General features: G+C 47.9%; 1 protein-coding gene and 1 long non-coding RNA gene across 6 annotated transcripts; one reads left to right on the forward strand and one right to left on the reverse strand.

Annotated features, from left to right (window-relative positions):
• Positions 1-1,666: 1,666 nt before the first annotated feature.
• Positions 1,667-4,293, reverse strand: FOXG1 (forkhead box G1). Its single transcript, XM_048308343.1, has one exon. The coding sequence runs from the start codon at positions 4,032-4,034 to the stop codon at positions 2,655-2,657; it is 1,380 nt and encodes a 459-aa protein (XP_048164300.1). The 5' UTR covers positions 4,035-4,293; the 3' UTR covers positions 1,667-2,654.
• A 523-nt stretch (positions 4,294-4,816) lies between these two features.
• On the forward strand, positions 4,817-14,421 carry LOC125327842. Of its 5 annotated transcripts, none has more exons than XR_007204397.1 (3): positions 4,817-6,072; positions 6,451-9,393; positions 14,208-14,421. It is a non-coding gene; the product is annotated as an uncharacterized LOC125327842 (long non-coding RNA). The 5 variants fall into 5 exon arrangements; XR_007204396.1 differs by having other exon boundaries at positions 4,817-6,034; positions 6,411-9,393; XR_007204398.1 differs by having other exon boundaries at positions 4,817-6,034.
• Positions 14,422-16,333: the final 1,912 nt, after the last annotated feature.

Below are 16,333 nucleotides of genomic sequence, written 5' to 3' on the forward strand. Positions count from 1 at the left end.
TTTTGAATTGCAGGAGTGAGAGTGAAAGTCAAGAATATCAGAGAGTTCTCTCCTTCTCCCCCACACAGTGCAGAGCTGGGTGTCCTATCTCTCATCCATAACCTTTCACTTCTCTCTCTTTCTTGTAGATCTGTTTGCATCTGTTTATATATTACTTATTTTCGGGGAGATTCCCTCTTCCTCCCCTTTTTCTTTCAGCACGACAAATACACCGTTTGCAAGAATTCAGATTTTCTATTGCTTCTTTATTCACCCCCCGGCATTTTTTTTTTTCTTTTTCTTCCTCTTTTCTGTCTTTCTAAGATAAGCTCTTTAAAGCGTTTGCGATAACATCTCCGACCTAGAGATTATTTTTCATTGGGCCTATTGTGAGCAGTCGCCGATTTATTGCACTGCTGCAGAGCTCAGTTTAGGCTACAAACGTAACAAATGAACAACTTGTCCTCTGTGGACTCACCGCGGGATCCAATTAGTTCCTAAACCTTTTGCACAAGTTTTCTAATTATTTTCAAGAGTTGTGGCCTTTATAGGCTTCCCTAAACTCATCAAGACACCAATTCTTTTTAGGATTAAATGCTTCTTAAAATTACTAGCAACGTTGCCCCTTAAAACTAATGGATCGATTCTCCGGGCAACGGAGCTTTCTTAGGGACGCCTGCGTGAGTTACTGGGCTTCAGCAGGCACTGCGAGAAAAAGATCTCGGTTTCAAAACTTTACATTTAAGTGCATCCATACAGGTTTGATCTGGGGGGAGGGAGGGGTTGTTTTTGTTTTTGGGGGGGTTTTTTTGGTTTTTTTTACCCCCATAGCGTTTAAACATCGGTATGCGAAGCAGGGTGTCACGTGACCCCCCGGCGCCCTGCCTCCCTCCCATGGACTGCGCCTTCACCTCACCGTGCTCGGCTCCTGCCCCCCCCGCCTGGCCGAAGGGGCAGAGCAGAGCACTGGCTGCCAAAAAATACCGCTACTTTCACGATACCTAAAGCCAAAGTGTCTGCAGCACGAAAAGTATATAAATACATATAGCCTAGATACTTCCGGAAGAGTGCTCCTTTAAGATAAAGGTTATATTTTATACACGTACATATCATAGCTTGCTAAATTTGGTCAAACGGTCATATGATAGCTAATATGTGTACGTATATACACATACATACACATCCTTTGCTAATATATCTCGAGTCATCAGAGAGACGAAATTAATTTCTTTCAGGAGAATAAATCTTTGAATGCATTTCAGAGATTGCAGGAAGAACACGTACCTATATAATAATGCACCTTGGCTTTTTCCCCAGTGTGTGCTTATATACTTAAATTGTATATGTGTGTATGTATATATGCATACATATACAATGTTAAGCATCTTCAGCTTAAGGCAGTTTTTAGTAAGACGCCCTACCTCCTACTAACAATTTTTAAGCAGACTTTATAAGCGTTCTGCCCCAAAATGGACATCAAAATAATGGCCGTGGTGTTTAATTAAATACCCTGATCCTTTACATTTGAAAATACTGCAGTTAAAGACAGCAAGGGAGGGGGCGGGGGGAGAAAGAAAGGAGCATGTGAAAAATGGTGGACTGTGCAATAAGCAGCGCTCTGATCTCACTGTAACTTTAAAGCCTCTGCCACATTAGGGTTAATAAAAGAGACAAAAAAACTATCAAGTATATATGAATTTAGCCTATTTTTTTATTTCTGTGTGTTCATAGTAAACATTTTTGTAAGTGACAAACACGGGCATATGACCACAGTATCACAATCAAGAAATTTTAAGACAACATTAACAATCACTCAAATTTATGCGGCTTTTGCGCAACACAGGTTACATATTTGCAAGGTTTACCTATAAGTACAATAGGTATTAACATTTCACTACATTTAGAAAAAAAATAAAGGTGACCTGTTAGTGACCACATACATCAAAATATACACAACACAAACTGAAGGCAATCATTAATTTTGTCCCCTTCTGATTCATTTGAACGGGCAGTGCTGCAAACTGAAATAATGTTGCTGTTTTTTAAAATTACTTCGTACACTGAGTGCATTTTCTAAAACCCAATCTTTGGTCTAAAAGTAAACAAACAAAGGAATTAAAAAAAAAAAAAAAAAAAAAAAAGCAGTTCGGTAAAGAAAAGAGTAAAATAATAAATGGCCAAAAGTAGATCTTGGGCATCTTTCAGTATTAATTCTGCTTAAATACAAATTACGTTTTGAGGTTTTTCTTATAGTTTTCATAAATTTAGTGGTTTGGTTTGTTTTTTTTTTTCTTTCTTTCAAGGTCTGCACCCACCGACATATCCATGATAACTTATAATACTGCAAACATGGAGAATCGGGCGGTTTTTAGTGATAGACTTATCATATTTGAATAAAAAATTGCGAAAGCAGTCACTATTTAGATACACATTCTACTATAATTTTGTCTTCCAAACTTCATAGTCTACAATGCAATCTCCCCACATTGCACCTTGCTGACACTCCTCACCTTGGTGGAATAATAAACAACCCTAAAGACTGAACAAACGTACAGAAAATGGGGGACTTAATAAAAAATACCTGGACTTTTTTGTTTTGCTTTTTTTTCCTTTTAATTATCATTTACAATGCAAATGTGTGTAAAATGTTCACTTACAGTCTGATCCCATGGATGTTAATGTATTAAAGGGTTTGAAGAAGACCCCTGATTTTGATGTGTGAAATAATCAGAAAGTCCTCCGGAAAGTCCCGTTGTAAAACTTGGCAAAGAAGGTCTTAAGGACTCACAGGGGAGAGTGGAGGGCGCCTGTGGCGACGTGGAGGAGGAGGCTGCCCTGGCCGTCATTGAAGTGCTGCTTTGAGAAGTCATTGAAGGGTGAGGAACATGGGGGAAAAAGTAACTCGTCTGTCCTGCTAGGAGATTTACAGAGCAGGGGTTTAGGGAATAGGTGCCGGAGCAGGGAACTGACAAGCCACACGGCACTGAGGCGGCCAGAGCTGCTGCTGTGAGGTGATGAGTGGCATAAGGTATCTCTCCATTGACTAGTCTATCAACACTTAACCCATTAGACGTGGAAAAGGAGTGGTTGTTTCCCAAGGAGTTTTGAGTCAACACTGAGCTGTAGGGCATGGGGTGGCTGGGGTAGGCGGACGTGGTCCCATTGTAACTCAAAGTGCTGCTGGCCCGGGGGTGGTGCAGGGAGAGGAAGGGGGACATAGGCCAGTACAAGGATCCTGCCCTATCCATGAATGTCAGTCCGGTGGAGGTGAGCCGGGCGCCCCGCTTAAAGGCCAGCTTGGCCCGAGAGGTGGTGGAGCGCCGGCGGAGCTTGCCGGTGGTGCCCCCGATGAAGACGTCGTCGCTGGAGGGGTCCAGCATCCAGTAGTTCCCTTTGCCCGGGTCGTCGTAGTGGCGGGGCACCTTGACGAAGCACTTATTGAGCGAGAGGTTGTGCCGAATGGAGTTCTGCCAGCCCTGCTTGTTCTCCCGGTAGTAGGGGAAGTTCTTCATGATGAACTCGTAGATGCCATTAAGCGTGAGGCGCTTCTCGGGGCTCTGCCGGATGGCCATCATGATGAGAGCGTTGTAGCTGAACGGCGGCTTCTCGTACTTGCCGTTCTTCTTCTCCCCCTCCTTCCCGCTCTCCCCGTCCTTGGCTCCCTCCGCCGCCCCCTTCTTCTCCTCGGCCGCTTTCTCCTTCTCCTCCAGCTCCGCTGCCGCCGCCGCCGCCGCGCCCGCCTCGCCTTTGCCCGCCAGCATGTCCGCTTTGGCCACCTCCAGGGCGCCGGAGGCAGTGGCGGTGGGGGGCGGCAAGAGGTGCTGCCCCTTCTCCTCGTCCTCCTCCTCGGCTGCGGCCGCTCGCTGGGGCTGCTGCGGCGGCGGGTGGTGGTGGTGGTGGTGGTGATGGTGGTGGTGATGGGGGTGGTGGCTGTTGTGGTGGCTGTGGCTGCTGTGGTTGTTGTCGCTCTGGACGGCTTCGGGCACCAGGCTGTTTATGCTAAAGGAGGATTTCGGCAGCATTTTCACTTCCTTCCTATCTCCCATGTCCAACATCACACACTAGTCTGAGGGGGAAAGTTGCGGCGGCTGAGGGAGCTGCGCGCGGGGCGGCGGCGGAGGCGGCGGCCGAAGCGGTGGCGGTGGCCGAGGCGGCGGCGGCACCACCGGCGGCGGTGGCGGCGGCAGCGGCAGCGCAGTTGGACCGCAGTCTCAAGCGCTGGCAAGTCATGTAGCAGGGACAGGAACCGCCGGGGAGGGAAAAAAATAATAGTAATAATAATCACCGATCAGAGAAAAATCAAACCGACTCGGAGCGGAGGAAAAAAAAAAAAAAAGATAAAAACGGGAAAAAGCCCTCTGAAACCTGAAAAAAAAAAAAAAAAAAAGGCAACAACACACAAACACAGACACACACAAAAAAAAAAAAAAAAAAAAAAAAAAGCTACTTCATGTTGCCCGGTTCCCCCGGCACGGCAGCGCAGGGGGAGGCAGGAGGGAGCAGCAGCCGCCGCGGGCCGGCGCGGAGCGAGGCAGACGGGCGATACAGCCCGCCCCGGCCGCAATTAATTTCAGAGCTGCCGGCACGCACCGGGGCTGTAAAACATTTTTTGGTTTAACCTTTCCCACCGGCCGCCCAATCAGGGCCGGCGGCGTGCCCGCGCGTCCGCCCGCCCGCCGGCCAATGGCGGCGCGCCGCCCCGCCCCGCCCCGCCCCGCGCCGCCCCGCCCCCGCCGCCGCCGCGGCTCCCGCGGCGCAGGGATACCGGCGCAGGGGCGCATCACCGCGCGGTGCGCGCGCCCCCCCCGCCCCCCCCCCCGCCCCCCCTGCCTCCGTCGCGAGCACAAATCCCCCCGCGCCGAACACCTCGCGCCCGTCCCGCGGCGGCGGGCCCGGCCCGGCCGCCCGCTCCCCTAGGGCCTCCGGCGGACTAAAGTTGCCGCGAGCCGCTTTGCCCCTTCCTCTGGCGGCGACGGAGGCGGGGTGGGCGGCCGGGTGGGTGAAGCGGCCGCGGCACACCGGTGGCGGCGGACGTACTACTTTGCGGATCCCGCCGAAGTCGTTTGGCGAGTTTATTTTCCCAGGCCCGGTTATTTCTGTTTGTTATTTTACCGAGGGAGAAAACAAAACAATCGTCCGGAGGGGACGCAGGCGGCGGGATGGGCCCGGGCTGCGGCAGCGGCCGGGGGCCGAACACCGCTACCCGCGGCCTGCCGGGGGAAGACGGGGTCTGCTCTTGCTCGCTCGGGCCGTGCCCGCCGCTCTCCGGACTGTGAGTTGGGAGGCTGGGGACGAGCGGCCCATCTCCTCCCCTGCTCTTGCCCCTTGTCACCGGCGGCCGGAGCCGAGCTTCGCGCTTCCCTGCCCGCCGCCGCCCGCTCAGCCCCGCGCCGCTCCCGCTCGGACGCCGCTTCCCTTGCGCGGCCGCCAGAGCCACGCGGGAGGCGTCGGGCTCCGGCCGCCTCCTCCTTCGCGCTGCCGTGCCGATTGAGCCAGCCGAGCGCAGGCCGCGCGCCAGGCGTACAAAATAAATGTTGGTATTGGTAGCCCATGAAATCGACACTGCTGTTTCCTGCCGGCCCGGCCCGTGGGCCTGGCCACGAGGTCTGGGTTCCGCGGGGTTTAGTTTTGCTGGGGGAAGGGGTAGGGTGGGCGGCAGCGGGCCGGGTGCTCCCGGGGCAGGGGAAAGGATCTGGCACCGTCGCTTTCCACAAGTGCACGCGGTGGTAAAGGCTCGGGCTTACGGCCGTGCTTTGCCGGGACCAAAGGGTTGTGTAGTAATCGTCCACAGCATATCGTTTTTTACTGTCAGCTCGGGAACAAAAAAATCAAGCGGAAAACAAAGTGAAATACATCTCGCAGCTTTCTTACTCGGAAAGGAGAAGGGGAAATGTAATGGACAGAGAGCGTGCTGATCGCATTCAGACCAAAGCTGTGACAAACGTCTAGCATCGCGTTAAGCTGCTTCACGTTTGTGCTGGAGGAAAAGATGCTCCGTAGAAACAATACGTGCATCTCAACCCTAGCTAAAACAATTTATCCCAAGGAAATTCAGGTTAGAGCACAATGCAGTGAAGGTGTTTCTGTGCAGAGGTGCGTTTTATATATGTGTTTGTGTATGTGTGTGTATGAGGGAGGGAGGAAAAGCGAGTGTGAGAAAGAGTAAATAATGAGAACAAGTAAAATGGACCGGTAATAAACAATTGCAATTGGGAATGGCACGAACTCTGTGCATTGGATTAACCTCGAATGACCTTACCACAACTGTATTTATTTAACCAATTTCATAACAGGTTGCTACTGATACACACACACACACACACACACACACACGTTAATGATCAGCAACCGCTCTTTTTTTCTTTGTTTGTTGTTTGGTTTTGAATTTTTTTTTTTTAGAAGTTTAGGTTGTGTTGGGTTTTTTTTTTTAGTCGTGATGATTTATAATTATTTCATTTCTCGACACTGAAGTAAATGTATGGGATTTCTTGAAGAAGAGTGCGATGTGGAGGATATTACATGAATCTACCATGGCAAGAGGTAAGAGGAAAGGTAAGCTTCCTGCATATTATTATGATTATGATGATCATTAACTAATATGTGTCATTATGGTTCACTAGGATCCCATTAGGGTGGCTGGGCCCAGTGCATTTGCCTACTCGGTCTAGCATGTAATGATTCGGTGTAACCAGATTCTTGAGAAAGGACAGGTTACGTAAACATTTACTGATGTGGAGTAACTATACTATTTGTACTCTGATATGCAGGAAGGAAAGTGTTGATTAACACAGAAAAAAAAAAAAAGCGAAATTAGCTGATTGCATGCTCATAAGTGCAAGCTGTCATTGAACTGCTTTTAAAATAGACACAGCTGGGTGTTTGTGTTGAAAAATTTCTTGTGTTTTTGCTAATACTGAAATAAGCATGATTTTGTATACCAAACATTTTCAGATCATTAAAATTTGTAATCTGTGCTGGTTTTAAACACAAAGAAAAGAAACAGATTCATTTCGTTGTAAAATTTGCTGATATTATATTAACTCAATCAGGTCTGTACAAATGGTGTATTGTGCCTTATCAAATCTCTTTGATCCATTTAATACACGAAGTGCCAAACGTGTGTATTGTTTGTTAACATTGAACGTTTTATTCAAATCCCAGCTCTGTAGCGAACTGGAGGAGTTCTTGTTTAATGTAACACTGACATTGCCTGTTGAAATTTTAATGCCTTGAGGTGTTTCTTAGGTCAAAGCTGAGTTTACTTTGTGTTGTGATCAGGGATGAAAATGTAGCAGGGAAGAAAATAGAAGTTTTAGCTTTTTTGCATTTCTGAGCAAAAGGCTAACACCGAAAGAAGCACACTTTAAAAACATTTTATTATCTAGATTTAACATTCGGTCATTTGTCACGGGTGCAGAATAAAACTCTGTGCACAAATTTAGGATTTATATATTTTTTTTTAATGCCATGGATATACAGTTCTACCAAAAAAGGAAATGTTTTGTCCAATATGTAGTACATATCTTTCTAAGTCCATGAAGATTAATTCATTGTTTACAGGAGAGAAAAGGATATGTAAGAGAAGCCACGTCAATTATAATTTCTGCTGGACTTTAACTTTCGAGTCTTTTTTTTTTTTTTTTTTTTTTCTCTCCTCCCTTTGGCAGAAAATGCTCCGTTTATAAAACTAGAGCTATTTACTTTGGAAACGCGGGAGTCTTGCTCTAACGCCAGTTCTTTCCTGAGCTCTGCCCCGAACACGACTCCACTTCAGTGGTACCTTTGTCCATCGGGGCACTGCATGAGCGGCAGGTTTGACCGCTCAACTCTGGCTAAACCCGAATTCTCTTAAGAAAGTCTCTTATGGCAGCATTTTCTAACAGAAAAGGTTTTGTGGAGAGTCTGGAACAGGAGCTTGTGCACGGAACGGAGGCGCACAGCCCCAGCCCTGGGAAAGAGGGGTGGGTGTGCAGAGGGTAGCCGGCTCTCTGCAGAGGGTGGATGATGCCTCACCTGCATGCTCGTCGATGCTGTGGATCCACCGAACCGAGCGGCGGGGATAGACTGAGAGTATCCAGCTTCGGGGTCAGGATGGGGGTGAATAGCTGAGCTGAAACGTCCTGGCTGAAGTGCCATTCAACGGCAGTCTCCGTGCAGCTCTTGGGTATAACTCGTAGGGATAGTGTTTCAACCACACACTTCCCCCCCCCCCCCCTTTTTTTTTTTTTTTTTTAATTTTTATTTTGTTTTTAAATTAAAGGCCAAAGGAAGAAAATACACTCTCCAATGTACACTTAATGCATATAGTGTACTTCCCTTGCACCACCCCCTGCCCCAGCTTCAGCCTTCAATCCCCCTTCACACGGGTATAGTGGCTGTGTACTCTCGGGCTCTTTCAAGACAGTTAAGCTGCTAAAATGTACTGACAGCTTAAGAAATGAATGAGGTTTTTTTCAGCCATGAAGAAAGGGTATTTAATAACCACGCTTCGATGGCATCACGCTTCCATGGAACGAGTCTGGACACTTTGGTTTTAACAACCAGTAATATCACATTCGGTACAGTAAATGCTTCGATGTACGCTTATATACTTCTATTCCCCCTTGACTATAAGCTTGCCTTCTTTATTCCAGGTTACCTGGGCAATAAAGGTAAGGACTGCTCAGCAGACACTGATACCCTGCTGCTAAGGCATGGCGAATGGGGACGGAGCAGCGCGCTAACAAAGAGAAAGAGGTAGTCAAACATTTTGAAGAGGGGTGAATGGGATTGAAGGTGGATGGATGAATGGAGGCAAAGAGGGAGAGGAAGAGGCATTCAATGGTCCAGACTTCTTTCCGCATTTGTAGATTTAAGTTTAGATGTCCGCCTCTAGCCAACTTCCAGTTAATCCTCAACAGCTTCCAGAGATTAGAAGTTAGTCTGTTTAGCATGCTGTATCCTTCTTCCATGGGTTTTAGTTACAAGTTATACGATTAGGATTGCGAGAACAGTAGTGAACTAAACTTCCCAGTAAGAGGTCTTCACACCAGGGAAGTGTTACTTTGCTGCAGCAGCCGTGCCTCGTCAGTCATTAGGAAGCTGCAGGTTGTCAGAGGCTTCTCTTGCGCGCACACAAGCGCAGACACACACGCACACACACACAAAACCACAGCACTAAAACTAAATTAAGAAGCCGATGATTAAGACAAGCGTCTACGAGGCCTGTCATTTCAGCATCCTTCCATCATAACATTGTGGCACCGAGAAATTTGCTTGAAAACCCTGGAAAAAAATGTCTATGGGAGAGCCTCGTGTTTGAGGCTGTTAATATCAAATATAGACTGGGAACTGCCTCGGATGCAAGACAGTATTCCGCAGAGGAAAGGAGCACTGCAGAGACTTTGAGGCTATCCGCGCACTCCCGAAACTCTGGTAAGTATCTCTCCCTTCTATTGCAGCAGGTACGCGCTGTGTAACTGGAACTGGACCGGGTTTGAAATCCGCAGCTCTGTTCCCTTCGGGGAACTCCCACTAAAGATAAATCTGTAACGAAAGGTCCCTACTGGATGACTAATGGTTATTGGCACTCGGTGCCCCTTGAAGGAGAGCAGCACATATTGTGCCGAAGACCTTGCAAGCACACTTTAAATAAAAATCTTTTAAGTTTCCCTCCCATGCATACACATCCCTGTTGTTTTCGGGCTAGCTGTGTTGTGTCTCTCCCCCCTGCCCCCCTATTTAAGATCTCTAGTCTTCCCTCCCCCCACCCCATTCAGAACTAATTGCTCAGTTACTTTAATGTTTCAAAAAGAGCTAAATTTCTCCATCCGATGATCTTTTGAGAAGCTGCACTGTACCATAAGAAACCGCCAGCGGGGTACTGTATACCTTAGAGGAGCCTGCGCAACTAGGGGAGAGGTAGCGTTAAAACAATGACATTAACAAACTGAGTGCGCTGAGTTCCCCTCCTGTTGAACTTTACGAAGTTTCTTGGGCTGGCAGATGTTGAACGGAGAACGTCGAAATGGGAAACAATGGCTGTAGGGGCCAGAAAGCTTTGCTGATGTCGTAAGCGTAAAACAAGACAGAATAGTGATAGAAAGAGATCCGAGTAAACATTGGAGTATACATTTCCCACGGCGACTACGCTGAGTGGAGAGGTCTGAATTAAATCGCCTTAATTAAAAGCTGAAGATTTTATTTATTTATTCATTCCTGTAGCTGTAGAATGCTATCCACAGAAAGCCTATCTAGGGAGTGTAGAGCATCCACTAGATTTATTGTGTTCAGCTGCCACTGCCAGAATTTTTCAAAACAGAATATTTTTATACTCATTGCCAATTTGAAGACGTGCGGTGTTTTAGATCCTAAATGTCGCTATTATTTTATATGCCAGTGTGCAGAAATGAGCCGTTACACCTGCCTAGGCAATAGGTGTACCCGTGTAATGAAAGCTCTCCTTAATACAGAAATCTAACAAAAAATTAAAATATCCTTTAAGAATTATCCACAGAGTTATGCAGGCGCTGATAATAAAATGCAAGGGAGAAGTGAACAAGTTAAAAATTTTGTTCTGTTCTCGAGGTTTAAATACATAATTTTATTTTCTGTTGTGTTTACTATTAAAACATTCTAGACCGGTGCTTTTGTCCGCGTTGTGATATTGAAGCAAAGAATGTGAAATAAAATACGGGGGGAAAAAGAAAGAGCTGGCGAGAACAAAAAAAACCCCAACAAAACAAACCCCAAGTAGTGCTTGAAGAAGACCTCTAGCTGCTCTTTGACTCCTAAGAAACTGTTGCTGGAATATTTTCATGGTGTTGTTCTAAAGCTCTTTAGACTCTTATAAACGTAATCTTTGGCAAATGACACATGGATCTGGTTTTGCAGTTTTTTCGGTGACTCGAGAGAAAAGACGCCCTCTCCCCCCCTCCCCAGTCGCCCCCCCTTCCACCCCTTCCACAGCAGAAGGACAGAGACGGTCCCTCTCTTTCACCCAGCGCTGTTTCCACTCCGTCTCTCCGCCAAAGGCACCCGGGCGCGGGGGGGCGCCGGTGCCCGGGGCTGCCCATCCGCCCGTCCTACCTGGCCGTGCCGCGCCCGCCGCTGCCCGCTCGGCGCTGCTCCGTCCCGCCGCGGCCCTGTCCCCGCACCGCGCCTCCACCGCACCCCTCGGCTCGGCGGGGTCTCGGACTCGGCCGGCTCAGCTGCGGATCCGTATTTTAGGGCCTACAAAACCGCATCATCCTCCCCTATCCTCCTATCTTCCCCCGCCCCGGGATCCCCTTGTAACCACAGCAAAATGCCCGGTGTAGAAAGAAAGCCACAATCGACTGTACACCCCTCTAAGGGCAGGCGTTCGGCAGCCTCGAAGTAAAGATGATGTTGGCTTTCCCCGTGTCAGGGCTCAGGCGTGAGGAGGTGCCGGAGAGAGGTGCCGTTTCTCGCTCGCGGCCGGACCCGCGCTTGGCGGGTGTCGGGATGATGGGGCTGGCGCTAGCGCCAAGGAGGCTGCTCGGGAAGCGGACCCTGCTCGCTCCTTGGTGTCCTGGCACAAGTAGGGCTCGCAGGATCTGCCTCTTTATGTAGCTTGTTCTGAACACTTTTTGTATCGGGCAGGGTGGTCTCCATGTTCTCTTTCTTTCATTCTTCCTTTCTTTAGAGGAGGGAGGGGGGAGTGATGGCAAGGGGCTTGTTGGATGATTATAACCGCTACCACTTAGAAATAAGTTTCTTGGGGAAGGGCTGATATCGTACCCTTGATATCAGTGGGTGTGTCCATGTATTATTTTAATATGATATGCCTTTTATGCTTGTTTTCCTCCTCCCTCTCTCCCCGGCCTCCCCCTCCCCCCCGCTTTGTTTCTGGAATTTGTTTCGCTTTTAAAGCAGCAGCACAAACAAACAAACACACAAAAATGACTGGCAACAAGTTAAATCCCATTTGTGTCCCTCCCACCGAGCACGGACCATGCCTCGCTAAAGCCTGGGGCTTGTAGTTTTGCCTCGATAATAATTTGACCAAGAAAATGAAGTAGGCTGCAGACAGACTCTCCCGGCACTGACAATACGGAGAGGGAAAACGCAGAAAGATTTCTGCCGGGATGCATCCCCTCGGTGTGTTTTCTTCTCTCCATCTTTTAGACAGGGCACTCGCATAGACGCTCACACACGCAGAGGTTGTGTTTCCTAGGAGTTTTTAGAAAAAGAGTGTTTGTTATAAACTATAAATGCCACCAAGTAACGAAATCATACCGTAGCTCCGGAAACTCCAACAAATAACCAATTTCCATTTGTCTTCTAGCAGAATATTGCAGAGGATGACATTAGATTTTATTTTCGCATTAATTTCAAAACACCAAAGAAAGGGCCAAGAAAAGGCTCTCAAGTCCTTGTGCACGTTGGAATTAATTAAACGATACTAGTAGTTCTTTATTATTATTGTTTTTTCTGCCTTCCGATGGGACTTCAAGCTAATTTCTGTGGCTGTACTCAAGAGGGAATCCGCAAAAGCAACAAGGGCGCTTCTCACTGAAGGTCGGGATCGTGTCCCGCTAAAGCTTCACTGAAAGCATCTCACAGTGAGCCACCCGCGCATTCCCGCGCCTTCCCTTAGTTTTACCTTACACAATAACGGAGAAACCATTCGTCTTTGACTGTACCTAAGACGTACCTTTTTACTCAATCGCACGGTTTGCAGACGATAGTTTATCTGTTGTGATGGGAACGCGTTTTGTCATATGAAATTAACTTATGAAAGCCTTTGTATCATTTTTTGATTTGTGTTTGTCGACAACGCAGATCGTACCTTTCCGCGTTGATGGTTGATACAATTGCTAAATTAAAGGCATGCTTTCGGCTTTGGAAAAGAGCAACAGATCTTCAGCCCTCTGAGAGCTCATTCTCAGAGAAACAACCCGAGGAGCAGTAGAATAATTCACCGCAGTATTTCCTATGTGTTTACGGTGTCTCCATATACTTCTGTATCATTCTGCGTCTCTGTTGTCTGTTCCTAAAGGTAGCCAAGTCACTCCTGGGCTTCTCACCTATAATCGCCCACCTAAAAGAACATACGGACAGTATATAATGGCTCTAAATTATTGGAGGAATGTAATTGGCATGTATTTTCCCCGTCTTTATTCTTCCGTGGTAAATACTAGCAACTGAACTGCTTGTCTTGATGTGTTTCTATGTTTGAGCCCCAAGAAGCTCATCAAATCATTGCAATAAAGTCATCAATCCTTCCTATGCACACTGGAGATTTTTTTCCTCTCTGCTTGTTCTGCTGCTCATTTCCAAGAAGGACAGCGTGTTGAGCCAACGGTCTGGTTTAGGCACTTCTCCGGACTTTCAGATTTTCAGTCTAAAGCTTGCAGTATGTTGGGACTGAATTCATGATTTTCCACATTTCAAAAGGGACGAGGCTCTATTTATAAATGTTACAGAAGGTTTCGTTACTTCAGGATCAACAAAACAGGAATAGAACTGCAATTTTCAAGAAAATAGGATTTCAAAATATAGAAATAAAAAACTAGTGGAGATGATGTATAATTCAATCAAATTACAGAAAATTGCTTTAAAATTCAGAACAGTAGCGATCCATTATGTCTCTGTTTTATTAGTGACAAGTACAATTACTCTAAAATAAAGAACAGTGGTGAATATATAATTGGCTGTAATCATGTTAGTGTTTGAATAAAAATGACGGGGACATTTAACACTTTGACAACAAAATGTTCAGAAACAACTTATTTATTCAAACAGTTTTTATTTGCATCCACGTGAAGGAGAAACACATTTTTGCTTACGATAAATCCAGGGGTTTTCACTTTCAATAAAAATATAACTAAAAATATATTAATTATTTTATTATCCAAAGCTTAATAAAGTCTCCTGAGTATGACTGTACTATTATTGATTACTCAGCACCCAAAGGACGCCATCTACAGGAAGAGGTCTTTAGGCTTAACACCATTCTAATCAATGTTGATTAAAAAAAAAAAAAAATCTGAGTTAATATTCCTCTATAAATCCGGCTCCGATTTTACCCACAACACCGATCACAATATTTGCTTTGTAATTGCTTCTTGTGATTCAATTCGTTATAATTTGACACGATCTAGGAATCTGTTATAGGAGGCCTTTTCTCTGAGATACAGCATTTAAAATAATTCATGGAACCTTCAGAAGCAGCAGTTTTCTCCTTCTAAAGCGGCTTTTTTTTTTTTTTTTTTTTTCCCTCTCAGGATTGACTTGATCGTCCCTGAAAATGCAGAACAGCCCATGAGATCTCTCCTTTCCACCAACCGTGTGGAAGATGCTTGCAAAACAGCCCTGAAAATAAAACAACTTAATTGAAGGCAGTTCGTGCAACAATTGTGTCATGGAATACCTAATGTTTCTTTATCTGTAACTAACTTATTCCATTTTGGATAGTTCAATAAATATCAGCTATGCCAAGCATACTCTCATCCGTTCTTACAAGACATCCTTTGCCCCGTATCTTGGTACTTAAAGGTGCCATTTAGCCGTTGCCCAGCAAGGGCTCGGAAACCTCTCGAAGTAGGAAGAGTGCCCTTTACTATTTTGCCCATACAAACACAGATCCACGGGAATGGCATATGTCCTCTCTGATGCGACTCCAACAGCCCAGTACAAACTACAAATTACAGAAAATACGAAGAGAGCTAGAAGAAACTTTCAGAACTACTCTGCCAGGGGGCTTTTAAAACTTATTATTTTCGGGTTTAATCCCGAACGAATTTTTCTTTTTGTCTTTTCTTATTTTCATTTCTTATTTACCCCCCCCCTCGACAAGTCTCCAAATTTCTTCTCCTGGTGTGTGTGTGTGCGTGCTCACAGCGGGGTGGACCCCACACCGATCCGATCGGGTCCCTCCTGCCGTGCGGAGAGCGCAGCTCGTCCGACCGCGCCTTCACTGCCGGCTCCTAAGGGTCTCTCCTGCCCGGGCGGGTTTCGCCTGCACTTGTAAAATAAAGTAGCTCTGGTTTCCTTCTACCTCGGGCCAGTGATGTGAATGGGCTTTGAAAAATTCGGGGGGCGGGGGGGGGCGGTGGTGTATAAACTATGCAGTGAAGAGTCAAAAGGCAGAGGTGCGTTGGCACAAAGGCTCAGGAAAATGACCCACGGTGCAACCTCGATTTTACGTGCTATTTTGTAAACCGGGGACAAAAGCCTGGAAACTATTGTTATTTGTACTTTCACTGGAATCAGGCTTAAAGTTTATACCGAAGGTCTTCTTCTATCTTTTCACTTCTGGGCATTGACCGTGAACGTTCCAAATCTAGAGACTGTGCCGCATAGCTGTTTTCAGACTTGAGGAAAGCTCGGGAGAGGAGGTTTCCTTCCCTGGGGCAAGCCGCTCCCGCAGGCGCCGCCGGGCTCGGTGGGTCCCTCCCCCGCCGGGAGCCGAGGCGGGGGCGCCCCTCTGAACCGGGAGGTCTGTCATTTCTCGGGTGCCTCGTACCAAATCGCAGATGTCAGCCTTTCCCTACGTGTTCGGGCTGCTAATGCGGGCACTTCACACAACAGAAATGCTCAGCTTGGGAGCTTTTCCCAGGGCCAGCCGCCGACTTCGTGCTTCGCATCTGCCTCTGGCGGCACCGGAGCTCCATGTGGGGGATCCCAGCGTGCGCAGTAGCCTTTACCGATGGGACCCTATTCCCGTGGGAGCCAAGCACACGCAGTGCTTTGCCCCCTGCAAACCGGCCGAAGCATAAACTCCGAACATCTCCACGGGAACACGCTACGGAGCTTCCCGGCTCGAAGCTTCTGCATGTCTTCCGCAGAGACCCTTTTCTCGTTGAAATTCACACCATAATGCCCCTCACCTAGCAGGCCACCGCATCGCCAACTGAGGCAGCCGCGGCCTGGGCCGCAGAAAGCCTTGCCGTCCCTGGGACTCAGAGCTGTCCCCCTGGGACCCGGTCCCCGCGGGGAAGGCGAGGGCCGTCGGCGATTCCGCCTGGGCAGGCCCGTGTGGAGCGGAGCCGAGCGGGGCCCGGTGGCCGTGCCCGGGCCGGAGCGGCGGCCGCGCTCGGTGGCGCGATCCGAACGGCGCCGGCGCCATCTAGTGGCCATGGGCCGCCAGCGCCCGCCCGCCGCCCCGCGCCCGAGGGCAGCCCGCGCCGGCGGGAGCGGCCCTGCCCGGCCTGCCCGAGAGCCGCGGCGCGGCCCGCACCCTCCGCCCGGCCCCGCGCCACTCCCCGGCACTTTGCTAAGCGTCAGGCACCGCCGTGCTCCCCCTCAAACGCCCTAAAGTCTTCGGTGCAGTGTTGGTACCAGTACAAAACGGGTCAGTTTTGCATTTACGCACGCGGGGCACCGAGAAAAGAATTATAAGCACTTTCAT

The sequence above is a fragment of the Corvus hawaiiensis genome, chromosome 6 (assembly GCF_020740725.1).
Source record: "Corvus hawaiiensis isolate bCorHaw1 chromosome 6, bCorHaw1.pri.cur, whole genome shotgun sequence".
Lineage (NCBI taxonomy): Eukaryota > Metazoa > Chordata > Aves > Passeriformes > Corvidae > Corvus > Corvus hawaiiensis.

Coding starts and splice junctions, on each gene's coding strand:
- FOXG1 (XM_048308343.1), bottom strand. CDS start 4,034: ATGTTGGACATGGGAGATAGGAAGGAAGTGAAAATGCTGCCGAAATCC.